Source organism: Branchiostoma floridae, chromosome 18 (genome assembly GCF_000003815.2).
Source record: "Branchiostoma floridae strain S238N-H82 chromosome 18, Bfl_VNyyK, whole genome shotgun sequence".
Taxonomy (NCBI): domain Eukaryota; kingdom Metazoa; phylum Chordata; class Leptocardii; order Amphioxiformes; family Branchiostomatidae; genus Branchiostoma; species Branchiostoma floridae.
Window position 1 is genome coordinate 8,205,416 of NC_049996.1, and position 27,654 is coordinate 8,233,069.

A 27,654-nucleotide genomic window follows, 5' to 3' on the forward strand; every position below is an offset into this window, starting at 1 on the left:
TAAGCCTGCAGGAAGCGCCGCTCCTTTGTGCGCTTCCTAAAAGCGTCCTCAATCCAAGGCTAGCAGTACTGCAGCCTGTCAGACGTCACAAAACTGTTGAACCTAAACAAATATTTCACCCGTCAATCTTATGAATATATCACCTTTGTAATTGATTTTGGGAATGATATGCCACGAAATGGTGTCGCAAGGGTCTGAACTTGACAGACCTTGAGCCTTAGAGGAACGCCCTCAAGGCGCAAAGTTGCTGGCTTTGTGGTGCCATATTAGCCTGGTATGATGGATATGACAGGGCAGAAAGGGGCAAGCAGGTGCAATCGGACGCAGACATATATGGATATGCAATACATAAACACATCGCTTGGAGGAAAATGTAGCAACTGCCCCGTTCAGTTCAATATTACGTCAATGCGTGTGTAAGCGGTAATTTTACACTTGGCGTTGAGCCATGGAGGCGTTGGGATCAACAGTAGGATGACGGGGGCGTGACTTGAGGAAATCATGTGTCGCTTCGTGTCAACAGTAAGATTCTTTTGATGGTAATTGTCACGTAAGAAAAGATGGGATGTTATAAGTTCGTACTAAATACACAAATCAGAAGAATATGATGTGACTGACATCTTACGCAAGAGCACATCGATCAGTAGACAAATTCTACGCGATTTACGTTTGCATTGACGCTTTAAAAGTCTCAGTTTTGCTGAAGCGCATCACATATTGTGCACTTGTAAAAGAGCGACAATCAAGAGTTGCTACGAAATGGATTCCACTGCAGGGGGTGGAAGGAAAATCAATCAATCATATAAATGGAAATGGAAATGGAAAGATAAAGAAAGCATGACGCATGAAGTTTATTGAAGATTTGAAAAAAAGAAACCCTAACGTTCTCGTCTGTTGGTGCATTTGCTGATAAAATGCGTCCAGTTTACAGACTGCCTGAAACCGCAAAGCGCTGAATCCAAGACAATACAAAAGAAAGTCTTCTTTTCCAAGATATTGAGATACAAAGAAACATATCCTCACATATGCGTCCATAGTCAGCATTGCATATAAAAGGCTTGGCGATACATTCTGTTCGACCGTCGCTAGTCGTCGCTGTTGATCCATCAAACTGATTTTCTGGAAAATGTGATCCTGCCCCTCCCCCTTCGTACTTCAACATGGTATCAACCATTATCAAGCAATGCATTTTGGGACAGATTCCGCCATATTTGTTTTTCTTCGCCGTCTGGAAAATTGAGTTGCAGACGATTAAATTTTCTCCAATTTTTGCAGCCGTACGAGCGTATCCAACGGAAAAAGGCAAACACGATCCATTGATCAGGTGCCACAGCGTTGCCGAGTCACGCGAAGAGGAGAGAAAACGACGCTAAGATGTTGAAAAGCGGGTTTGCCGTCCTGTCGGGTAAGAAAGTTCAGAATCTCAGCTAGACATTCTCCGCATAGTTTCTCATTAGTAGGGACGCGGGCCAGACTTGAACCTCCATAAATCCTAACCCTGAGATCTGTAGATTTCACAGTATACAATATTCATCTGTGTATTGATTATGTTGAGTGTATGAGTCATCGTTTCCTGAGGAAGTTTGAGGGAGAAAGTAGCTAATAGATTTATAACGGTACATTCGGGTACCGTTATTTTGTTAGGTTCGGGGCGCCGCGAAGGGACATAAAATTTTGATAGCCCTAAACTCTGAGGAACGCAAGGGGGTTTCAGATAAAATAGGGCCTTTTCTAGTCTTGAAAAGAGAACTTTCTTCAGAATTAGAAGACGTAAATGCATTGCCAATGTGTCATATATTCCCAGTTTACGAGAGAAAGTCTTTTTTCCAAGACATTTGAGAAGACATCTAGACAGTCCAACAAGGAAGCAAATTTTCCAACAACAAGACACTACGTCTATCGAAATTATAGACGTTAAACCACAACAACAACAACTTCAACTGTTACCAAGGAGGTTCCAGCTTTTGATGAAATTTAATGTGCAAAAATTGAAAAAAAAAATTTTTATTGTGATTGGCATGGAATCTAAGCACATTTTAGTAACATGGAATCTAAGCACATGTTAGTAACATGTGCTTAGATTCCATGCCAATCACAATAGAAAATGTTTCAATTTTTGCATATTAAATTATACTAAATTATACTAAATACATTTTATACCCAGAAATTGTAATGGTAACATGTTACCATTACAGTTTCTGTGTATAAAATGTATTTAGTATAATTTTGAGGATCTAATTTTGATACCTGAGTATTGCAACATAAAGATTTGGGGAGCAAATTGCTAGTATCATGCTTCAATTTCCTGCACAGTGAAAGTAACAAAATAATTGTACAGTAGTGCTAGTATGCAAAATATTGAAATAACTGCTTTCTAAAAGATTTCAACAAGCTGTGAGCCATATTATCAAATGTAGCTGTCCTTTCATGTAAAATCTAACTTATACATGTACTAAGCTATGAGATTGAAATCATCAGATACATGTACATTAAAAATGATTTCTTTGAAAACATCCCACCCCAAATGTTGTTATTACCTGCAACTCTAGTGTAACCAGGCAATTTTATTCTTCATTGTTCTTGACAAAAATAAAACATATTAATAATCGTCGGACACAATACAATTCACAATTTTAGATCCATAAAAGCACACAATTGTACAAAAACTGAGAACCTACCCATTTCCCATATCCACCATTCCCTACCAGATGTTATATCATGTACCTTCAAGAAATGATTACCCACAACAATATCTATCTTAAGTTGTGACTCAGGCCATACTCATAGTCATATATAAAGAATATGGTAAAAAGAATATGGCATGAATCTTGATAGACCGCATTATTGTAAAAGATACATTTTGTATCTTTAATACTACATGCCCATGCCTTTATAACAATTTTTCTCAATGAAAATGCTTCTTCAATATTTATCATAACTCTACATAAAGGATCAGAGTTGTAAATACGAGTGGTTATTTTGTTGCCTACCTTTTAACCAGCCAGTAGCCCCACCCCGTGCATTCCTGTGTGAGTCCCACACATGTAGTGATGATCACCAGTCGATAACGTAGGACGTCATCTAAACAGGTCCATTAGAATTCAGCCAGGCTGCCGTCACCCCGGTTATAGGAGTCACCCGGCGCCGGTATGACTCATCGCTCTTGGTTACCTAATTTCAGGACAGCCAGCCCCCGTTAACTTGATTGGCGTTGATGAATAATTGAATTTCAAACTGGAGCAGTTCCAAATGTCCTGGAGTTTTGCTGTTCCTGGTTTCCCTAGTTGTGTAGACAGATGTTCTCTGTAAGGTTGGGAGACTTCTGTGTTTGTACGGTAATAATCTGACAGTGCAGAAACCGGCTTTTCACACCATGACCAGACTCAAGTGCCAGACTGATTGTTAATTCATGGAATTTGAAAAAGCTTTTTGTATAAATGCAGTTACAGCATCTCGCAGGCATGTACATGTACATGCATATTGATGACTTTTCAAGATTTTATTTGTAAAAGGAAGGATGGTGTTGAACGTGGGGCTACTTTTACTGCCTCCTCGAGGGATGAAGACCTCAAACTCAAAGGGCAAAAGGACAAATTTTGATTAAATTGAGACCCAAAATGTACAATCCCCTGTGGGGTCCCTCTATTGGCTGTTCCGTTTTGTGTCAGACCCATTTTGCCTGATGTCACCAATTCAGGTCGAACCTACTGTTGCATTACTCAGCATATGAAGATGTTATGATTTCATAACTACAAAATGCTACAAGAGGAATTAAATTATTTGTGTTCAAGCACACTGTGTTGCCTCAGTATCTTTATAGCTATATAATGTTAGGAAATAGATTAGAATGGTTTTTATTAGATTTCCTGCTCACACACTTCCTGGTTACCTTTATTCATAAATTAAGAATGGGGTAGTCCTAGTTTACTTGTACTAACACAACTGGAATCATGTTGTGGACTTGAACTCTTCATTTTGTTTGGCTGCTGTTCCACTACCTAGAGGTGACCATGACGCTTTTGACCTGGGGTCGACTAAACAACAGTCCATAAAAGTGTGTTTTGAATTCCTGAACTGTTATTAATACAGCTGGATGGGGGATTTCTAACATAAGCAGGGCTGGACATACTTAACATTCATGACTACCAAGTCACAGTAAACTGAAAACATACATGTCTATACAAAACAGACTTTGATTAGAAAATGGTACTAAGTAATCTAATGGCTGATTGACAGAGTTATAATTGACATGGCATGGTCGTAACCTTAATGACATCTGAATAGTAAAATACTCTAAAAGTGAAATGTTCTTGGTGGTTTTATGCTCCTGTTTTTTTCCAATGATGTCTTCACTGGAACCTAGAACCACTGTGAAAACTGGTTACCTGCCTACCCGCTTGTTTCAACCACTGGAAATCCCTGCAAACATTTCCCCATTTAGTTTTTAGTCATCAAATTGTATATTTTCATGACTCAATTTTTAGACCTACATCGAAAAGTAAGATGAAAGATAACAATTATAGAATAGAACTCACCTTGTTATAAACCAGTTGGCTTTAGATTACACTGTATCCCCCAAAGTGTGAATTTGCAGAAGTGTTCCTCGTATTACCCGTACCTCAAATGCTTCAGTGAGTTTTTAACAGAAATGAGAGGAACTAAAACATGACAGAGTAGACATAGGAAATGAGAACAAAGCAAAAGCAATCAATAATACATGAATAAATGTCTCATTTTACCATATGGTTGTGTACGTTTGTAGCTGTTGTATTCAATTATTCTGAATAATTCTCCCCTTAGTCAAGTATAAAGTGGCACTATACAGTCTGTGCTGCTTTCCTTCTTCACTTGTTCAACAGAAAAGTTCCAACATTACAAGGGTTTGAACAGAAGTGTTTGATATACTGCAATGTGGATGCTCTACTTTTCTGCAGGATTGTTGCTGGTGTTTCTGGTTCCTGATGCCCTGGGGAACACATATCCCGCACGAGTGGGGTTAAACTTCATGTACCGCCTGGATAGGGAGACTTACACTGCCATACTCAAGCCTGACAACACTGGTAAGGTCCTATATCCTATGTGCACTGCAGGGTCCTTACTAGTTTAGTGTGTACTGTGTAAATTCATGTAAGATTTATAGAATATATATTTGAAGGTCTCAAGTCTGATGCAGAACAAAAATAGCTAGAACTCCTACATGTTTAGGTAGTAGCAGAAACCAAGCTCTTTTTATTGTTACATTTCTTCTCTGTAATTACTGAGTTACCCTTGTAGACTCGTTCCATTGCATGCAATTATACAGTACGTAGTTGAATGCAAATTTTGCAGATTTTTTGCTGCAGTACTACCTTTAATCACAAGAGGTCTCCCTTAGACTGTAATGAACCTTGCCCTCTCCAGGTGCAGTGGACCCCATTGTGTACACTCCCACCCTGAAGGGACATCCCGGCCTGCCCGACTGGCTCCACTTTATCCAGAGGAACAGCACGACAGACGGATACATGTATGGCACACCCACCAAGGAGGACCTGGGTCCTGTCAATATTGAGGTACAGGAAACAAGGATGGACATAGAAGAAATGACTTTGTCTTACTAAAGTACTGCAAATTGTGAAGACATAGAACATAGAATCTGTGTTTGTTTTACTGAAGTACTGCAAATTGTGAAGACATAGAAGAAATGTATTTGCCTTTTTGTCTTACTGAAATACTGCATATTGCAAAATATTGATTTCATGTGTGTAGTTTTTAATGTTACCTCTCAACCACAAAGTAATTATACCGTAAACATTGGTTCTGTCTTCTGCCCACCACCCCTGTATATATTGATTCAACAACGAAATCGAAGCTACCACAACTTTGGCTGGCTGGTTTTGGCTTTGAGAATATGTACAGAAATAGCAGAGGAAAAATACAAGATTTGGCATTGAAGTTACGGCAAAAGGTTCTCAATTTGCAGGAAGTTTTCTTTGTTTGTTTTTCAGATTGTTGCCTTCAACAAGAATACATTTGAGACAAACATCACCACTTTGACCATAAATGTAGAGGACAATGATCGTGAGTGTATTTCATTAGCTTATGAAAAGTGTGTCTTAGGACCAATAAGGTTCAGTATGTAAGAAGTTGCAGTTTTAATGTCATGGTAAAGTTGTATAGCATACCAAAATTATTCCATAGGTTTTTGTATGATAACTGTTTTGCCATTTCATTTATTTGGGCATCATTTTTATAGTTGTGGTCATTTGTTAACACCATGCAGAAAAAGAAATTGTTCCACTCCTAAATGATACTTGACTAATGTAATGCCGTAAAATAGCATAGAAATACTCAATCTGATGTATGTAATACATGTAGTTCCCTTGATTGATTTCCGTAGATTTCACTTGATATAGTCCACTAGTATTTTAGTAACTGACATTGTTATGATATTATGTATATTGTGTAGTACTAGACTGTAAGTTTTGTTATCAATACATTGCCATACATTGTACCAATGCAATAAATATAGTTGTGCAATAAATCATTTGTTAACTTCAACTTTGCCATTTGGTTATATTTCCCTTCCTCAGCCCTTCCCTTCCAGGTCCAGTTCATGGTGGAAAACAAGAACGTGGAGGAGTTTTTCCACGGCGACACACGGACGCGATTCCTCCGAGATGTGCGGCGGGTGTGGCAACAGAACCGAGGGGATCTCTACATCACTAAGGTGGTATCTGCTCTGGACATGGGGCACCGTAACCCCCTCCCCCTTCCAGAGTTATATGAAGGGTGCGTACCACATGTTTTCTCGTTTATCATTGATTTCCTTTGCTGTGTGGTGATTTAATGCTGAAAGTGTCTGGCTTGGATTTACTGACACTATCAATGGCTAACAATACTAGCCGCTGTTGGAACATCATATCAGAACTCACAGTTGATAACTGGAATATAGAAAATGTGTGATTTTTGCCATATAACAGTTTGGCTACAGATACATCCACCCATGCTGATATTGACATATGATAAGGATGCTTTCTGTGACTGACCAGAACATTGACATCTTCCACTTCTTCGTCACATGAACGGACATAAAGAAACATCTGCTTCATCTTTCAATGAAATAAACAATTCAGGGTCAGGGTTCTAAATGAAATTCAACTCTTTTGTTTGTCAAAATGAATTCCTTACAATTTTTGTGGAATGTATGGCATAGCAATAATGATGAAAGTTTTCTGCTAAAGGAGGAAAGCTTTACTTGAGATATTTAAAAGGTAGTAAGAAGTGTCACATGATCTTATCACAGGCTGTTTACAATACAATAATTGTCTGTAGTTTTAGTTCAATCGTAATGTAATACTTTAGATCCTTGTGAAATCTGACAGACTATGAGTGGTACATAGCTTAGATTTAGACTACATGCTCTTGGCTTTAATTTGCTTATCGTGAACCTTAAGTTGCTCTGATGTTTTTTTTCTTTGCGTAATTTTGCTCTAACTCTTCCCCCCTCCCCTGCTAGCAATTGGCCCTCGTGTAGTGGTAGATATTTCTACAGGAGGTCAATGGAGCTGATCAGAAACGCTCCTGCACATTGCAGTTTCCCTGGGTGGTGGGTGCCATCAGACATTACCATGTACTCTCCATGTACCTAACCCGCATCAATGCCTCCACTGCACTAGTTTACAATGATTACTGAAGGTGACATGTGTAAGATATTGGAGAGAAAAAACTATGCTGTCGTTCCTTTGCTTTTCATACTCTTCACTTTTGACATAATTTGATTTTTTAAAAATCTCTTGCAATTTGTGATTGTTACAATCATATGATGTGTACATTTCTGTTTGACTTCTTGAAAGACAAAAATTCTAGGCTTGAAAAAATTGTTTGTTAGCATTGGGATCAAAATTGAATATCATAGACATGAAATGATTTTATCTGGTTGAATTGTTCTGGCATCATTCAATTTGGATCTCTTTAAGTTTACCAGAAGAAAAGGTTAGGATCTCCTGAATCTTACAGCTGTCACCTTTAAGAAATGCTGCATGCTTCATGATACGGTACCACGAATGTGCCATACAGACTTGTATGGTGGAATGAGATACAGATACGATGACAGATACAACTTATACCGTATAGATGTACATGTCATATCCTCAGAGCACCACAATCACTTCTAACAACATACGTTAATCGTCCCCCCTGTAAGTTTGAGTCTGTGTGCTCGGTATAGTGCAGGCATGCAGGTAGGGAAAGGTCATATCTTAGAACAGAGTCTTGGAGACGAAGTCTTAGATGTACTGACCCTACGGTTGCCTGTCAACGCCACCGATTGAAGCACGCTGAAATAGACTCATGTCTGTGTCCAATGTCATGTGAAAGAATGTCCTCTGCCAGTCCCAGGTCTCTCCTGTGTTTTTCCTCCGTCCCTTGAGTCCTGAGTTTGCGCTGTGTTTTTCCTTTGTCCCTTGAGTTTGAGTCCTGAGTTTGAGCTGTGTCCAGCCCAGGTTTGAGTCCCAAAAGTCTGTGATGTCTGCATGTTTGTGTCATGGAGAATGTAAGAAATGAGTAAAGAGAAGTCTTGTTGCTGATCACAAAAATTGCCACTAAATTCCTTCCCAATACATATATGTATCATACTATGATATAAGCCATGAACTAAATGGATCCAGCTTATATACAGTCCTTGATGGTCTGTTTCTCATTTTCTTGCATGATTTTCTTTTTTCTAGGGTGTACATTCACGTTGGATCAGAACGTGGGTACTCGGCCCAGCTACAGCAGGCAGCAGGACAGGTCGCCGTCTGCGAGCTCAACCCGGGAATCCGGCCGGTCGTTTCTATCGACAGCAGCATTCGTAACTTTGACATGAACTGGTGCATGTTCAAACTGTTTGAACCTGAAGAAACGGCCACACCTGCACCTCTTGCACCAGGTAATTATCTACATTGTATATGAATTGTTCTTCAAAAATCTTTTTTTTTCCAGCTTCAGCCACTCTTGTTGCACCAGGTAATGAATGCTCTTCAGGAAGCATTTCATTTCTTTCAGTTTTGGCTGCTCCTATCTTATTTGTTGGTTCCTGGGTTGTAGAAAATAGCTGTGTTTACAGCTGACACAGAGGAATGTTCATGCTATTGCATACTCTGCTTACCTGAGTAAGACAGTCATGTTTTGATCTGATTTATTCAGGTATATAAAAAAAACAGGACTGCCCAACAAGCTGGAGGCTGTTTTAAAGGGATAACCCCACTAACTGCACGATTTACAGCAAACGACATAAACGGTTACAATGTACAGTAAATGAGTTTACAGATACATGTACATGATGTAGTTTTTTAATGTACTACATAGATACATACATACATACATACATACATACATACATACATACATACATACGCCATACAAGTAAGGAAAAGCATGTGAAGACGGTTTGTGTTTACTTCCTAGCCAAGCAAGTGTTTTTTTATCTATGCTGTGACCAACACCTCATCATTAGCAGCTGTGCTGAACTGAATAACATTTTACAATACAGCACGCTGGAATGTAGTGCAGAGGTGGGCATTAACTTTTCATTTGAAATACTACTAGTACCTGATTCAGATCCTATGCTGAAGTTGTTTTTCTCTGTGTGTTGCAGGAGCAGGTGTGATGGGTGGGGTGTGCGTATCCCGTGAGTAAGGCATGTTAAGGTCCTGTGCTGAAGTTGTTTTTCTCTGTGTGTTGCAGGAGCAGGAGTGATGGGTGGAGTATACGTACCCCGTGAGCTCACGGACACAGGAAGAGACTTCACCTTGTACTTCATCCTCATCATCATCATCCCCTGCATCATCCTCATCGTGCTGCTCCTGCTACTCACCTACATCATGTGTGGACGGAGGCAGGGAGTGTAAGTAGACGGGATTTTCTTCTGATACTTTTAATCTTGAAGTACATGTATAGAGAATCTAATATGACAGTGAATCCTGAGCTCCCACTCCAGGACTTGTTTTCATAGTCCAGATCTATGATTGGTCCTTTTTTCAAAAAGTAATATCCTTGTTTAGAGATGCATCAGGCCACAAAATATTACAATATAAAAATGCCATACACTGAATAAGTGTATGGCCCTTTCTGAAGCTGTTTTGTTTTCAGGAAAACAAATATTTACTTCAAACAAACATCATAGAATTTGTATTACACAAAGTTACCTAACCAAGACTCACAGTATTATTGACTTGCTGCACTTCTTCCCCTGCAGTCAGAAGCGTGACCAGGCGACCCCAGCCATCCAGCTGACCCACCACGCCTCTATCCGTGAGGCCAGTAAGGAGCTGCGTGACCTGTCTCAGAAACGGGACATCAAGCCGCGCTCCACCCTCCCCATGTTTAATGCTGCCAGTCCTCACAGGGGTGACGAGGGAACCCCACTCACCAGGGCTCCACAGTATGTACATGTATTTATACTGGGGAAGAATTACACTCATGTTTTCAAATTGTTTACTAGTTTGGATCTCATACATATTTTTTTGCTGTCTTGGCACATTTACGTATTACGTATTGAGGACAGTACAGGATCTTTGAAAAGGCTTTGTCTAGCAGACAATAATATGAAGTATTACCGTCCACTAAGGCATTAAAATCTTATGTTTTCTACATTATTGAATTCCTGAACAATGAACATGTATACTGACCCGTCCCCTAGAAAGTACATTTAATAATTGATATCATAGAATTCAAAGCGGACTATCACTTGACAAGACCAATGATAAATTGTTTTATATGAAGCTAATTTACAGCTTTGATCAACAGTTAAAGATACATGCAAGTTGTTGTTTCCCCATAATGTACATGAATATAATTAATCATTGACGAGGAAAAAACTGTACACTTACTGATTTCTGACAGTGATTGGATGGATATACATTGTACTTCTATCGAACAACTCTTTTGACTAAAAATGTATACTGTTCTTGTATTGTAGTCTCATACATACAATGTATGTAAGGCATAAATAGCTGCCTCAGCTAACAGCAATTTATTGCAACTTGAAGCTTCTTTTGAAAATGACAACCAACAGTGTTGCTCTTGCCTGTGTCAATGCATGTTTGAACAACATAATGTTTGGTTCTTTTCAGCTTGCGGTTCATATACTTGTATTCTACTATAATTGAAATATATTTGTGAACTGAGACAAATTTATCGCTCATTTATGATTTGTTTTGGACACACAGCCAGAAAAGATAAGCATAAACTTGATAAAGAAAATGGACCTGACTACCACTTTTATTTCCTAGTTATAACTAGTATCCAACCATTGGAAAGTTTGTGCAGATGACTACAGATATCTGGTCATCTTGGTTTTTTGCAAACCTCCATGTCGCAAACAAATTTTATGCTCCTGTTGAAAAACAAATTGACAATATCATTCATACTTGGTGTTCACTGAAGGTATTGTTCATCAATATCTAGCATTGCATGTTTCAGAAAAGTGTGAACAGTTAAACGGCTGGCATGTACTGTAACATTGTTGGCATGTATTGAAGTTTTTAAGTGTAAGTCAACACTACAAAGTGCTCACCTCAAATTTTTGGTTGCACATCCGTTGACCTTTGTTAGGATTGGTGATTCAATTACTCTGAGCACGTGACCTAGGGGCACACGACTCAAGTAAAGAATTGCAGATGCCTGGCAAATTCAAGGTGAGCAATTTGTTGTGTTGGCTGACAGTTAAAAACTCCAATATGGATTATACCAACACAGATGAGCTTTCATGCTAACATTGTTGGCATGTGTTTAAGAGACTGTGGCTGAAGCTTTGCCTTGTGTGTGCACTTATGCTACCCTGCAGAGAGCCAGCTGACGAGACCCCTCGCGCTCCACCGCCATACCGCCTCCCGCCAGACTTCCCTAACCAAGAAGAGTCCAGCTTTATGTGAGTAACGCTTGCTTGGGACTCACGTGGTACATTCAGCCTGGTACTGACATGGTACAGGTGTTATCATTGGTCACCGTAGCCTGGGACTGACATGGTACAAAAATGTACATGTGATATCATTGGTCGATTCTGCCTGGGACTGACATGGTACATGTGTTATCATTGGTTGCTGCAGTGTTGGACTGATGCTGGTTTGGTACACATGTTATCATTGGTTGCTGCAGCCTGTGACTGATGCTGGTTTGTTACATGTGTTATTAATGGTTACTTCAGCTTGTAGTCTACTTTGCTATATCTTTTACAGAGTGACAGGTAGTAGTAAACTTGAAATCACTTTTTTGTGTTGCTGTGTAGTATAGGAGAATAGAGCAGAGAAAAGTTGAATGTATTTTAGAGTACTTTTGGTCTTATTCAACCATTACAGTAATACAAGGTCTGATAAGAAGATACTAGCTGTTTTTATAGGCAATTTCTAATCAGAGTGTCTTTGTCATAATTATTTTCTTTTCAATTGGTCTACATGGTATCCTAATTCTATCAAATCTTTGCAATAAGATATGACATTAACTAACTTTTGTTTTGTCTTCCATTTCTGTAGAAACTCTCCTCCACGCGACAACTCCCGGGGTAACGTGAGCCAACCAGGAGGCTCGAGTAACGCCTCCCCGTCGCTCCAGCGCCGTCCGCCACCCTTCATGCGTAGCGGAGAGCAGATCCAGGTGTGATTGGTTTAGTTGGTTTAGCGCCCCATGTGACGTATCGAGTAGGTATCACACTCCAACATGGCTTCACAATCTCCTGTGCTGTCTTGCAGTGGTTTTCTCTTTTGAACTTGTTTCTACCTGTACTCTTTTGTAAGGACATTGGAAATGTGCTTTAAAAGCAGGGCTGTCACCAGGACCCGTACTTCTGTTATGGGGCAAAAAGTTGCTTGTTGGGACGTAAGAATATCTGAACTTTCTGACGTGAAATGTATCGTTGTAAAATGCATGTTTAACAATTTATGAAAATCAACAACACAGCCTCTCAAGCAATTAAAGATAATTCAATCTTGAGAAGATGGTTAAATTGGAGACAAGCCTGTTTTAAAGAAGAAATGGCAAAAGTTCCTGATTGCAAAATATGCAAAGCCACATAATTTTGTTAATCATGCAAACAAAAATTCTAAGATTTTGTTTAGAATGGTGTTTGTCTATTAACTATTTCATTTGCTTTTGTTTGTAACAACTGACAGTTTAACAGAATTTTTAAAGAAGCTGAAGGTTTTGAATTCCTGAAGTTGCTTTCTCTTTGTTGATACCAACTAAACGGTGTCACTCACAACCATACTTTGGTTTCTTGTACATTTGAGTGGAAGGTATTATTCTTCAAGATAGTTTTTTTTGCTTCATTATGTTGATTGATTGAATATGAAATAGGTCTTTTATTTACAAGTAATAGAATTAATTTTCTGTATGATATTGTTTCCAGGGTCGCAATCAACCAGGTGATCGCGGAAGGCCTGTGGTTCGAGAGTTCACAGCCTAGACCCATGGACACTGGTTCAAATCCCAGCTACATAAAGTACAAACTAAGCCATATCTTGTAACACACATGTCTGGCAAAACTACAATTTAACAGCTGTTGCAACTCTGAAAAACAACTGAGAGATCCAGGTTATAAGGCATGTATGACCAAACCTGGTATCAAAATCATCTACTCAAAGCAGAAATACACTGCTTATTATGTAGCACAGTGTTCCTTGGATAAGGAATATTATGATTGTGCTTGGTTAAAAACACATCAACTATTTTAGGGGTTTGAACACATTGTCCAAGACTACTGGTGCGTAGTGCTAGGCATACAATATATCCCATACCCATACGATATTTATGACTATGAACAGTATAAGTCAGCTATTTTTATAACCAGTCCGGCATATTTTGCAATACTCCCCAATCACATAGCAAGAAGAAGACACAGCTATATTATTACACTGTTGTTGCAACTACAAAGCCAGGAGCTATATGCACTGTCTGTATCATGATTTTGTTTAAATACGTAACAAGCATAACAGTGCTTTTGCTCTAACAAATCATGTATGATATGATAAATTCCTTGGATGCCAAGTCTGTGCAGAAAATGCACGTTCTCAACTGCCTTGTAATGTAGTCAAAAGTGCCAAATGATAGCTAGTCTCTTGTATCGGTATTTGTATTTTAGAACTAACATGACTTTTATATTCCTCACATGTGTATTTTGATATGTATTCTCATATTAAGATTGCAATTGCAATAACTACCTGTATTCTTGTCTGTTCTTTTTAGATTAGATATCCAATGGTCTGAATTAGCGAAAGTATTCACAAGTACAATAGAATATAACACGGTGCACGCCGTTACTTTCCGTATCACCTGAGGTTCCAGCCAATGTGTTCCAAGCAAAAATGTGTTCAGGTATAAGTGAAAAATCATACAACGCAGGAAATATTTTAAACATCGTCTTACGCTCTGTGATGGCTGATTTTACTTAAGATTTACCTGCAATGCACGGGAAAGGTATAATCATAGGTACACTGTACTACATGTGTATGTGTGTGACCGGGGCTTTAGCTAGAATTCTGGACTGATTTTAAGGAAGGAGACAGTTGAGCAAGCAGATTGATACACTCTGGGCAGAGGTTTACATAGCTGAAAAAGGGGTGTGGGGTTGATTTCTTCAAGCCATAACAAATAAGTTCCTCAGGGAGTAAGGTGTTCTTTTCTAGTTTGAAGTAAAGGTAAACTCAGGTAAAGGTATCTTAAGGACAGCTTCTCTGTATTTACCTGTCATGTGCCATTATGCATCATATTGTGTGTTATTTTTTCATACCAGGTATTTGTGGATTGTGAAATACCCTTGGCAGCACGCTTCAATGTCCGCGGCATGTTTTTTTTTTGGGGGGGGGGGCATACAAATAATATCCTTTTGTTGGAAGTTAGAGCATTTATTTAACCTTTGCTCTCTGAGTGTTTCCATATAACATATGAGAGAAATATTAGTTTGCATATTACTAAGCAACTTAAATTATTTCCACTTTGAAAGTAATGAGGACAAAAACATACATTTTCAGTGAAGCTGTGGCTTTATTACTTGTCATGAATGTTACACAAGAATGGTGTTAATCGGCTTACATTAGTGAGCTAACGTTGTTTTTCATATATCTGCATTCCAAACGCCAAGGAAGGTTCAATTTTACTTGACAATGTCTTCCTTCTTAATCAGCATGTATTTACTGTTGGTTTCTGCAACCAAGGAGGTTAACCTCCTTGCTGCAACCATGTGGAAATGACATGTAAGTGTCAGAAGGAATATAGATAATGCATATAAACAGTGATAACTTTTCACGAGAATCATTAGTAAGCCAAGGCAATTACAGTTTCTGGTGATCTCTGAACTGTAATGATTTCCTATTCTGGATGGAAAGGTTGGATTCTTCAATTCCACAAAATAGTATTCAAATGTGTCTGATAATGTTGACAGGCATTTCTTCTCTGTAATATCATGTTTTCAGACTTCCTGGCGCAGAAGGGGCATTTCCATTGGAAATGACTGGTTCAATCTTGATCTTTTTGTTTGCCTTCAATGTTTTTCATGATCTTGACATAGCCGTACGGATCTTTAAAGCATTCACTGTCAGGCCAAAGTTGGCTTGATTATATGAAATACATCCGTGTACACATCAATTTTCTGCGTTTCCAGAAACAAAAGCTTTTCACCATACTGTAAATCGTACAGAGCAGGTTTTCCACCATACTGCCTGAATTGTACAGAGCAGCTCCAAAATGAGAAAATTAATGCATGCAGTAGATTGAAAAAAGATATTGGAAGACGGATACTAATCTTCTTGAATGGCAAAGTTGATTCCAAGGTCAAAAGATGTGGCAGAAGAAAAATGATGAATCTATAATTTGGTATATCACACTCTGTATTTAGTCAATTGTTCAACCTTTCTGACCACTTAGGTTTCATGATGAAGGTAACGTTTTTGGGACAAACTTTTTTTTATTCGCACACTCGCATCAGTTTTGGGGTTGCCAGAGGGTGTCATCCAATAATCAAATCAACATGGCCTTATTAAACTATAGAGTTGATAATTACACCTCTGTTTCTTCCCTAATGCCCTGTTGCAGAATTATTTCCAGAGTACACTGCAGGTATAATGCTTACTTGAAAGCAAGGTTAAACTTACTTAAACTGCCTTGAATCTATATATTCCAGCCCTAAAATCTAAACACACAACGTAAGTCCCTGCAAAAATCCAAAGTGCTGCGTTTTGGTTACTGTGTTTTAGATGACATGCAAACTAGTTAACGTTTCCATATGTTAATTTTATCATGGCACGTACTTTTAACAATAAAGCTCTATATGTGTTATATTTTTCTATAAAAGCACTGATCATTGCAAACAAGAATCCAGCTGTGGGAATTACATTTTCCAACCTAAGCAATGAAGCTGTACAGTTCTAAGGCGTGCATGGCTCTACAAGGCTCTACAGTTAACATATTTGTCTATATTAACTAGAGCTTATTAAGTAGCCATATTCTACAACAAGCTCTAGGAATTTTATTTAATCTTATATAAGCACTGAAATTCTAGTAAGTATTCGGCTTTTAAATTAGCAACAACACTTATAGTATGTTATATTTGTCTTGAAAACATTAGCACTGAAAAGCTACACTACATTTAACCCTCTCAGCTAGAATTTCGGTGGGAAAGGCAAACTAAACAGTGTCAAATAGAACCATTTACAGAATCTACCAACCAGAAAGCTTCAAGATTGCATTTGTGTCCTGTTTCTAGGACTTAGGAGTGAGTTTCTGACTGCAGTTTTCTCCCATTTATTAGTGAATTGAACAAAAATAGTGACAATTTGGTGAATGATGAGAGCTGCAAGAAATAAAATGACATGTACTTGTTAACATCATTAAGCCTTGAATTTAAAACCAGTATACTGGAATACCTGAAAGAAGTTAGCCAGTGCCGAGAGGGTTAAACAGGCTTTCACAATCTATTCACCATAGGTTATTCTTCCTAAAAGCTTTGTAATCATGAATACTACAGCAGATATTGGGAGGAAAAGTGTAACGTTTTCTGACCGCCCCAAGCCTGTCTAACATACAGGAAAACTTATCACACCTCTCCTCTCAATATCTGCTGGTTATAAGGATATAGTCACTTGATGCTGCATATTCACCACTGGTTAAGCTGGAACAGCAGACGGCCGTGTATAGATGTTACTCTTCCAGGCCATACTACAAGGGAACAAAACACGCAACTTGGGAATTGTTGCCCAAAACATATTCAACCTTGTCAAATTTGTAATTCTTGACACCATGACAATTTTTTGTGTAACCATGTTCGTGTCAGTGTGTGTGACTGCACCTGTGTCACTACATGTGTGTGCGACTGTGTGTGTGTGTGCGTGCATGCGTGCGTGTGTGTGTGTGTGTGTGACTCACAGTGTCTATGTGTGATCTGTGCATCTGTCTGACTGTGTGTGGGTGTGTCTGACCAAGGAGGGTATGCATACATGAACATTATAGTAACCTATCATAGTTGACAATGTTTTGTCTTTGATTGCACCACTCTAGAAGAAACTAGTCAGTGCATCTATTTGTATAAGGAGAAGAGCTTTTTTGTTAACTACATACTGTATTTCACTGTATAACATACTCAATTGTCTTATAATATACAACAATTTTTGCATATGCATCATACCTCCAAGTCCTCTTCCTTGGCACTGATGTCATTCTCCAGCATCCCCAGGACCTCCTCCAACATTTCCTCCCCGTTAGCTTCCCCTAGCTCCCGCTCCTGTGGGTCAGACACCTCCCTCTTTCCGGAACCTGCCACAGCTAGAATATTGTAGTCAGAAGATTAGTACAAACAATTGCTGTAAAATCAATTATGGGTGCTAGGATATTTGTTTTACTCCAAGGAGAGTGAAATATAGTATGTTTTTGATCTGCCTGTCTGTTTCTGACCTAGTTTTGCAAGCAATTAGGGGTAAAGGAGCAAAGTTAACCATTTCGGATTGCCTTCTTCGCTTTCGTGCATGTTTTTGACCCACTTTTGCAGAGTAGTGTTTAAAGAGGTGAAGTCTGCCATCTCTGAGGGCCTTGTTGGACTTTGCTTTCTTCATTTACTCTGCAAGTGAAATTCAAACCCGTCCAAACTCCCGAACTGCGTTTTGATAGATTGTCATACTCCATCAAAAAAGTCATTATTTGAGCCTAGTCAATTTTATCTAACCCATATTTGGACAATTGACTAAGAAGTAATTAACTCTTGCATGGAATGTATATGTTGAGATCTTCTGTAAAACAAGTTATTGATGATAGTCTGATTGCAGTGAGAGCGCAGCGAGATCAAGTGAAAAGGGCCTTACCGTAATACCGAGCCTTGAACCCACGCTCTTTCTTAGAGTGATCCGTGGTGAAGACAACCTCCATGGTCCTGCCCGAGCTGGTGACCGCACCAGGACGGGTTGTGCCGGTGAACTTTCCCAGCTGCTTGTTGTTGCATCCATCTAGAACGGTGACGTGGTCAAAGTTGTTCTCCAGGTCAAAGTCCAGAAAGCTGAGGCGCACGACTTGTCCTGGTGGGGCACTGATGAACCACCTGACAGTACAAATGGACATTATATAAATACGTCACATTTAGTTTTTCATTAAAATGTAGACCACATATGATCACAATAATTACATCCTGACATTGCCAGGCCCAATGTCTGTTGTCATTGACAACCACCCTGGCCTATGTTCCGTCCTTCCCGCTGCGTTAATGCTGGTCTGTCATCAGCCAATCAGATCCCCCTCCTGTTGCTCTGGGAGGGAAAGTTTCTGACCAATTACATCGCCGCTTATGGTCAGGAGATGATCTGATTGGCTGGCAAGCTCTCTCCAACAGTGATCTGATTGGATGAGGGCTGGCAAACTCTCTCTAACATTGATCTGATTGGCTGAGTGCTGGCCAGCACTATACGAATGCAGACAAATGATGCTTGAAATAAACAGACTGCAGACATGATATGAGAGGATGGATAGTTTAGGCATTTCTAACTCACAGAGCTGGATCTAGTTGAATGAATATCAAAGTGTAACATTTAAGATAGAGTAGTCCTTTGTAGGAAAGAGAATAAAACTACATGTATAATGCAGCAATAAGTATGTCATACATGCATCACATGTCATCTGACCTGCATTTCTGGTTGTCGCTGTAAGTTTGTGGGTAGCCGGGAGAGATGAATACACCGGAAGAACCAGGAAGATTTCCTCCACAAGAGTCAGTTACTATTAGAAATATGAATGATTATATGATAATGAATTTCAAATGTGTGCATGGAGGCTAACTGCATGTAAATAGTACATTACCTAGTAATAGCACAATAGCTGAACAAAGTTTTAGAAAAAACATTTGAGATCTAACAAGCTAATGACTGAGTCAGTGCACTGCAACATCAATTGTTATTTGACCCAATACAACAGAAGCCGTTTGATTGCATACCCCATTTGCCATATTTCGTTATTCAGCTGGAAATAGCACCAACTTGGAATTTGGGGATTCTGTGCAGTTAACAGAAGTATACAGTAATCCATTGAGCAAGTAATAAACCAGTCTGTATTAAACTGGCTTTTACAGATTTATCTGAGGAAAGCTTACGTTGGAGAGATGTTTGGCAGATGAAGTTCTGTTGAGTATCACACCCTTGGTCGTTCCACTTGTTAAGTGGGTCTGACCAGATCATACCACAGTCTTCGTTCCCTCCGGCCTGGTTTGGTTCCCCGGGTTTCCAGGGCTGGAAGCTTCCCAGGCGGGTCCCGTCGGCATACCGCCATCCTCCTTCCTGGCTCCGGTCGTCAAAGCCCAGCCAGAACCATGCAGCCTTGTCGACCTGATTCTTCAGGGTGATCAGGAACTGGTGGGTGGCCTGGTCGCGTGGCATGGCCAGACTCCCGCCCGCAACCCGACATGCCGCGGCAGCAGCATCGTACGACTTCTTCTCGTTATACGCCTTGTAGCAGTTGGGTCCATGCTGACTGAAGCCCGAGGGACAGCCTGAAATGAACCATGTAGAAAAGTGTTCATGTCAATGGGAGAAATGTTAAGAAAACAGACATAAGGTTCAAGATTCCTCAAGATTTCAAAATGGAAACAGCAAATGTCAATACATGAGCTGTACCTCACCTGTTGGTATGACTTGACAGATGAACTTCCTTTCGGCGTTAGTACATGGTCCGTCATTCCAGGTGTTCTTTTTGGTCGGGTGACTCCCAGGGAAGTACTCGGCACAGTCCTCGTTACCTGAGTTGTTGGGTTCTCCTGGACCCCATGCCCTGAACCTTCCCAGTGCAACGTTATCCTGCCACATCCAGCCTCCCTCCTGACGGTGATCAGTCAGCCCGAAGCGGAACCAAGCGGTGTTGTCGACGGCATTCTTAAGGTAGATGAGGAACTTGTTGGTGGTGGTGTCGCGGGGCATGGCAAGGGTTCCCCCGGCTGCAGAACAGGTCGCAGCTGCGGCGCTGTAGGTTTTCTTGTCGTTGAAGGCCTTGTAGCACAGATGACTAGGTTGATGGTAAACATACCCGGCTGGGCAACCTGTTCAAGAACGAATCAGAATAATCGTTTGAAATTTATACCGTCTATAAGCATTGGTAGCTTTGATGTGAATAATATTAGCTTTTGCAGAATAGTTGAACACACGGTCAAGAAAAGGACAAACAAGAATACTAATAAGCACACCTGCAGGTATCATCTGACAGATAAATTTCCTGTCAGTCCGAGAGCACGGAGCATCGTTCCATGAAGTTGGGAAGAACTCGGCGCAGTCCTCATCGCCAGCGTTGTTCGGTTCTCCCGGGCCCCATGACCTGTAGCTCCCGAGGGGCGTGCCGTCTATCCACTCCCATCCTCCCTCCCGATGATGATCCACTAGGCCGAACCAGAACCAGCCAGGCCGATGCACGGCATTTTTCAGGGTGAGCAGGAAGGCGTTAGTACTAGCGTCCTTTGGCATAGCGAGTGTCCCACCGTCAGCTGCACACGTTGAAGACGCGTCACGAAAGCTCTTGGGGGTGCTAAAGGCCTTATAGCAGATGCCGTTATGCATCTGGTAGCCACTAGAGCAACCTGAGGGGAATAAAGATGACAGAGATAGGTTCTGTTCCCGACTTGCAAAATGATGGCACCTTCATATTAAGGAGGTTTCGCTGCCCTTTTCAGCAAAATCTCCTTCGGGCTTAAACTCCCCGGAGCGCTAAATATGAGATCGGCGGGCTGAATGCCTTGTGCCCCGAATAAACTCGCTAGCTGCCCGATCCTGTCTGGCACCCAGGGTATGATTTGATATTCGGGCATTGATAAAAGGTATACTCACCAGCTTGTCGTGTTTGGGGAAGCCAGGATTCGCCACCAAATTCTTCGGTCAGCTCGCCATTCTGGTGGACAAAGTCAAGAACAAGACACATAGATTATACTTTCTGTAATACAAAGTCATACTGAAATTAAAGCGGAGGTCTTCTACAGTCCTATGGCCGCACTTGGGGCAATTACTGTCATATTGTGGTCACCTGAATGGCGCCAAATAGCAGTTCGCCCCAGACACTTGCGACAGTCGTATTGAGGTCACCTGAGTAGAGCCGAAAGATAGCTCGCTCCAGACCCTTACGAAATAGCCCTGCCTGTTGTAAGCAAGCTCCTTGAAATTCAGCCCCTGGCTGCCAAGAGAGAGCAGTTGGCCCACCCAATACCAAAATGTACCCTTGGACATTACCCTACCAAGCCACACCCTTGCCGTATGTCCGAATCACCAGGATGACATTATTACCTTTTCCATCTCGTCATTATCTCGACCAACCTGACCATCGATCAATTCTGTAAAATCAAATTTCAAAAAAGATCTTAAAGTTTTCGATATCATCATTGACAGCTGTACTCCTGAAACTATTCATGATACATCTTACTATTAGTAAGGAGCCTTCATCAGAAGAGCTCCTAAGTCTTACTTAGCCCATCATATCAGTCTATTTTCAGTCGTGCAAGTTGTTTTATACAGATGTATGCTAGTTGCACTGGTTACAAAGATCAATGACATCTAATATATATGCCCTTGCAAAGACTACCATAACTTAACTCAGCTATCTGATAGTATGACTCAGGTAACATCAACACTATAATTAGAAATTCTACCTTCCAGTCGTTCGACAAAGGAGTCAACCTTCTCTGCGATGGACAGGTCCCTTTTCTCAAGAGCGGCAAACGACTCCAGGACTGGAATAATAGATGAAGTAAAGACCATCAAACAAATGAATGAAAATCATTGTAAGGGTGTTATTTGGGGATGGGCACAGATACATCAAATGTAGGTACACCTGGTCCGGTTCACATCAAGAAGATTAGGTCCAGGTCCGAACCTGACCCTGGATCTGATTATCTGTGAAAACCTTGCGAATGGGCAGTACTCAACACAGTGGACCATTTCGCCTCAAAGGAATCTGTGTTGTGGAGCATCCGACTCCCACTCCTATCTTCATGTGAGCAAAGCGTAACTGCCTCTGTAAGATTAACTGCAGAAGCTTGGTAGAAAAGACAATTAACTCTTCTCTACTTTGCTCTTGATATTTTCTTTGACCGGTAAACCCCCAAACGTGTGAGCAACTGCCGATATGATAAGCTCATTTTTAAATCGGTCTGACATCCAGTCAACTGACTTTTTCAGGCCCTTTCTTGGACCGGTCCCAAAAAAAGTTTTGTACCGGCCCGCTGTACAGGTACCCACCCCTAGTGTTGATAGTTATTCCTTACTTTAAAGGTTTTAAAAACTAATTTGACTTCTTCAAAGGAATATTTCCACTTTTACCTGTCACTTAGGTGACAATACTCTAGTGCACACCTGTGTCGTAGTGGGGGGGGGTGTACCATTTTACCAAAAATGCATGAAATATCCGACACAGTACATCTGACTTTGACATTAAACCTAAATACCTACTTCTACTTCCACACTACTTCAATTGTACACCTGCTCGGAGATCACACCAAACTTGTGACTACATATCTTAGTGTAGGTGACAAACATTGTAAACGATTGTTCTAGATTCTGTCCTATCAACAGACAGATCTCGTGATTCCACCTGACGCCACACTAACAGTGGAATTGAGGCCGAGAATACTCAAGAACAATGGTCCTTTATGAACAAAGCCCCGCCGTTGGCCGAACAACCGGTTGTACTAAGACCTTCAGGCACGATCATCATTAGAGACGTAGATTTTACAGTCAAGTGATTCATAATTATCGTAGTATCTTGATGGAGTCTTGGTCGCATGTCAGATTAGACAACGCACTGTCTCCTCTGCAGTCTCGAGGCTGACACGTCAATATAGCTTATTTGTTTTATTATTCGGCCATGTTGATTTGATTATATGGCCGGCATCCTCTGGGAACCCCAAAACTAATGCGAGCGTGCGAAAAAAAAGTTTGTCAAAAAAAGTTGCCCTCATTATGAAATCTAAGTGGCCAGGAAGGTTTAACAAATGACTAAACACATTTTCTTCATTGACCTTACAGTTGACGTTGCCATTCTATGACATTAGTTTTCCGATATGTTTTTCAATCAAATGCAATTTTTACTGTGCTTTGTACGATTTACAGTGTGGTTGAGTACTTTTTTTCTTAATATGGAAACGGATAAAAATTGTAATATATCCTTATAAGTAAATCAACACGGCCTAAGTGAGTCGGTTAGTGAGTCAGTTAGTCTGTTAGAGAATGTCTGTGTGATTATCACCTGCAGTTCCTGCCACAACCAGTAGGAGAAGCGCCACTCGGCTCCACGCGTGGAAGGTCATCTTCGGAAACCAAGAGTTCACCTGGAAGAAAAATAAATGTTAGACCTTTGATTCGAGGTTTCTAAAATGTGCTATTAAAACTTCCCAAACTTGATACATTTCTTATGTAAGATACTGGGCACGAGGGAGGACCCATTGATATCTTTACAATACCACTTGGCTGACTGAAAATTGAATGATACAAATTGGCCAAAGTAGGGGAAACATTTTATCAGAGGACTTGGTCGGTCATATGTGCAAATTTGTTCACGTCGGGACATCTAGGTGAGATCCTCACGTACACGCCCAAGGCATCTGTGAGTCTCACGCAGTACTGACAACAAGTGCAAATTTATGATGGCTAAAAATGTCAGATTCATTTACTGTAGAAGCCAGTTAATTGCACAACGGATTAACGCACACTTCTGTTAACTGCACGGCATCCTAAAAATCCCAAACCGGTGCGGTCCAGGTAGATAATTCCGCATTATTGCACCAGCCGGATAATTGCACGAAATTCACTGGCAAATAGGGTGTGCAATTAAGCGGCTTCTATATATGATCGAATTGGTCGAAAAATCCCTTGCGTCACAATTCAATGAATATTTTCTGTTTGCTTTTAAAGATAGACGAGGACAATGTGGCACTGCACTCAAGTTAGTAACTTATTTCAACAGTACCACATACAAAGGACAGACAGCAGGTAAAAGTAGCCCAGCCTTATTTGAGGTCATAGGGGCAGTCTGTGTCACAGAGGCAGTCTGTATTGTAAGGCGCAGCTCCTTCCACCTAATTACTTCCACCGCCTCTTACCTCCCCAACCAATTTTACACATGGGTGGAATGAGCAGGGTTGTGGAACAAGATCTGGTGACATGACAAGATTCGCACCCGGGACCATTCGTCCCTCGAACACTATGCCGCTACGCCACACGATACATATGTGGGCAGAAATCTGACGACTTAAGACATTTGCAGCTTTATAAAATTAAAGGGACGGAGATTTCTAAACCTGCGCGGCTCTGTGTGGGCTTCCTACAATTTTCTCAGGGGACCCGGGCCCTCTATATACAATGTAATATCCCAAACGACTGGCACGCGTACAGCACGCGCCGTGCTGGTTCTTGCCGCGAACAAATCAATGGCCCGGACTTCCCTAAAGCTGAGGGCGCAACCCGCCGTACGTGCATATACGTGCTGTATACGATCCGTAAGCCGTATCTTAAGTACCGCCTCCGTACGATCTTGTAGGTAATTTTGGAGCACGCAGACACGCCGTAGAACTTTACGTGCGTAGGCAAAACTTTTTTGTGCCGTTCGTTGACGTAATCCCTCCCTGCTCTTGCCAAATTGCACGTACGGCGGGTTGTGCCCTTAGCTTAAATCTTTGTGCACGAAACGGCAAAGCTTAAAACGGACAAGCGACTTGATAAACAGTCACGGCCACGGATGGCAACTTTCTGAAAGCTTGACTTGGCAAAGTTCCTACCTGTCTGTGGCATAACTAGCCACCGCACGGTCCTGTCGCAGCTTTCCCACAATAAAAGATAGTCAGTCTCACCACTATTTACATTTAAAGTACTCCAAATCGAAAAAGCCCGATTGAAAATATAGGAGCTCGAGTGGCAAAGATTACCATCTGATTCAACTACCTACACAGTCGTCAATATGAAAAATTTAGCCACATACCTTTGCCAAATAAACCAGGTTTGTTATGTAGAATGATGTCTTTAGACAAATGCGTTACTCATTTCATTTTCTTTATAATTAAATGCTTGGAGTTGGTTTACAAAATTTCGGCATTTATTATGCAAATTAGATCCCAATTTACAACCAATTGATATCAAATTGTATCAAGCATTACTTAAGCTATCAGCATACCAAAAATCATGATGATCCTTTGATCCATTCTTGACTTATTCTCTTTCAAAGTCTTTAAATACACCTCTTACTCTCTTCCCTCTTTCTCAGTTACATATGTGACAACTTTGATGAAAGTACTATAATGGAATGCAGTGGATTTATGAACTTTTCCTAATCAATTATGCAAATTAGCTGTTAACTTGCATAATAAGTATCACATTATATAAGTCTTCATTTAGGCTATCTACATGCCGAAAATCATGACGATCCGTCAACACGTTAATATTTTCTCGTTAATTATGCAAATGAGATCATCATTTGCATGATAAATATGTATTGACATTTCTCTCTTTCTCAGCTACATATGTGACAAGTTTTAAAGCCCTATCATGGGATGTAGTGAATTTATAAGATATACTCATTAATTATGCAAATTAGCTGTTGATTTGCATAATTGTTATCTCATTATGTAGGTCTTCACTTACGCTACCTACATACAAAAAAACATGATGATCCGTCAACATGTTCATATTTTCTCATTAATTATGCAAATGAGGCCATCATTTGCATAATTGATATCTGTCGACATTTCTCTCCTTCCCAGCTACATATGTGACAAGTTTGAAAGTCCTATCATGGAATGTAGTGGATTTATAATGTTTCCTCATTAATTATGCAAATTAGCTGCTGATTTGCATAATAAGTATACCATTATGTAAGTCATCACTCATTCTATCTACATACCAAAAATCATGACGATCCGTCAACACGTTGTAGAGTTATTCTCATCCAAAGTTTGAAAGGAAACCGGCGCCTGCAGTTCCAAAAAAGCCGCTAGGGGGGCCAAACTCACAGCACTTACTCTCTGCTTTGAGGGCTATCTACCACTCAAAAATCATGATCACAGCATGTCCAGAACACGAGATATCAAAAATTGATGTTCTGCTGCAGTACCTTAGCAAGCCGCTAGGGGCCCATTATCGAACTTGACCTTCGTTTTCCCGACCCCTACCCACCTACCAAATATTATCGGGATACATCCAAGGCTTCTCGAGTTATGCTGTTAACAGACAGACACACACACAGACACACACACAGACTCACAAGCCCAAAACATAACCTTAGCCATTCTGGCAAAGGTAAATATGAAGAATTGAGCCTGCGGCCTAGTGTTTGCGTAGGTTGCGCAGGTGCCATCCGATTTCTACAGGGGCTCCTTGCAACTTTTTAGGGTAGTGAGTGTAAAGAGCCCCGGTAGAAATCGGATGGTACCCAAGCTAGTGTTCGAGCTCGAAAAGGACATTTTCGGTGTGTCTTGACATGTCTGCGGCCTCCGCTGCAAGTTTTTCGGGTCGGTCTATGGCTATAGCCTATGCTTGCAGGTCACCGAAGCCTAGCTCTTCACAAAGCAGTGACTTTCCCCGGGCGATTTTTGTGGCCACAGAGGCCAGGCGGCCCAGAGCCCACTATGGTGGTGTCCAACATTTGACGATTTTAGACACGTTTTAAGAATTTTAAGAATTGGGCAGCGGGGCTGCTAAAGCTGTGCACGAGCGAGATTTATACAGTATATTCTAAGAGCTACATTTGGACATGTATCCAGCCCTACTTGTACTATAACTTATGATGCAAATGAACGATTGATTGATTGTACTATATGTTCTATACTTCCCGTGCAGGTGAGGGGCGGCTCCTTGTGGCGGGAACAATATCAATGGTCTATATTTTACAATATAATAGCTATCTGACGGAAACGTAACTTGGTAACTATATTTGTAGTAACGGAAGACAACTCTCTGGAAGATGAACAAGTTTTAGCTAAGGAAAAGTCCCTACCTGCTTTCTGTGGCAATGAACACCGCACGGTCCTGTCTTGGTACAGAGCCGCTTCCGCCCAATGGCACACTGGTGGGACTGGCCAGTTGCTAAAACTAATAAGGTTTAAGAGTCGAAAACGCCCATTTGAAATGGGAGTGGCAATGACGTTGCAAACTCTCATTGGTCAAAAATCGGGTGGCTCCTTACGATTCTGCCAATACTAATAATAGCCGT

The 27,654-nt window shown here is 40.6% G+C and overlaps 2 protein-coding genes across 5 annotated transcripts; one reads left to right on the forward strand and one right to left on the reverse strand.

The window, feature by feature from the left end:
- Window positions 1-1,179: 1,179 nt before the first annotated feature.
- On the forward strand, window positions 1,180-14,157 carry LOC118405734 (epsilon-sarcoglycan-like). Of its 4 annotated transcripts, none has more exons than XM_035805431.1 (12): window positions 1,180-1,405; window positions 4,935-5,060; window positions 5,401-5,549; window positions 5,985-6,057; window positions 6,570-6,768; window positions 7,496-7,585; window positions 8,706-8,908; window positions 9,706-9,865; window positions 10,217-10,402; window positions 11,807-11,890; window positions 12,492-12,656; window positions 13,364-14,157. In XM_035805431.1, exons 1-11 carry the CDS (start codon window positions 1,375-1,377, stop codon window positions 12,616-12,618), a joined length of 1,428 nt encoding a protein of 475 aa, XP_035661324.1. In that variant the 5' UTR covers window positions 1,180-1,374; the 3' UTR covers window positions 12,619-12,656; window positions 13,364-14,157. The 4 variants fall into 4 exon arrangements, with proteins under 4 accessions (XP_035661324.1, XP_035661325.1, XP_035661323.1 ...); XM_035805430.1 differs by having other exon boundaries at window positions 1,181-1,405; window positions 12,492-12,612; XM_035805432.1 differs by lacking the exon at window positions 11,807-11,890 and having other exon boundaries at window positions 12,492-12,612.
- On the reverse strand, window positions 13,928-27,495 carry LOC118405733 (macrophage mannose receptor 1-like). The gene is made up of 12 exons (XM_035805429.1): window positions 27,439-27,495; window positions 23,701-23,782; window positions 22,106-22,186; window positions 21,744-21,790; window positions 21,294-21,354; window positions 20,660-21,046; window positions 20,102-20,515; window positions 19,577-19,972; window positions 19,113-19,206; window positions 18,303-18,535; window positions 17,633-17,769; window positions 13,928-17,166 (listed from the first exon to the last, which is right to left on the reverse strand). Exons 2-12 carry the CDS (start codon window positions 23,759-23,761, stop codon window positions 17,149-17,151), a joined length of 1,929 nt encoding a protein of 642 aa, XP_035661322.1. The 5' UTR covers window positions 23,762-23,782; window positions 27,439-27,495; the 3' UTR covers window positions 13,928-17,148.
- Window positions 27,496-27,654: the final 159 nt, after the last annotated feature.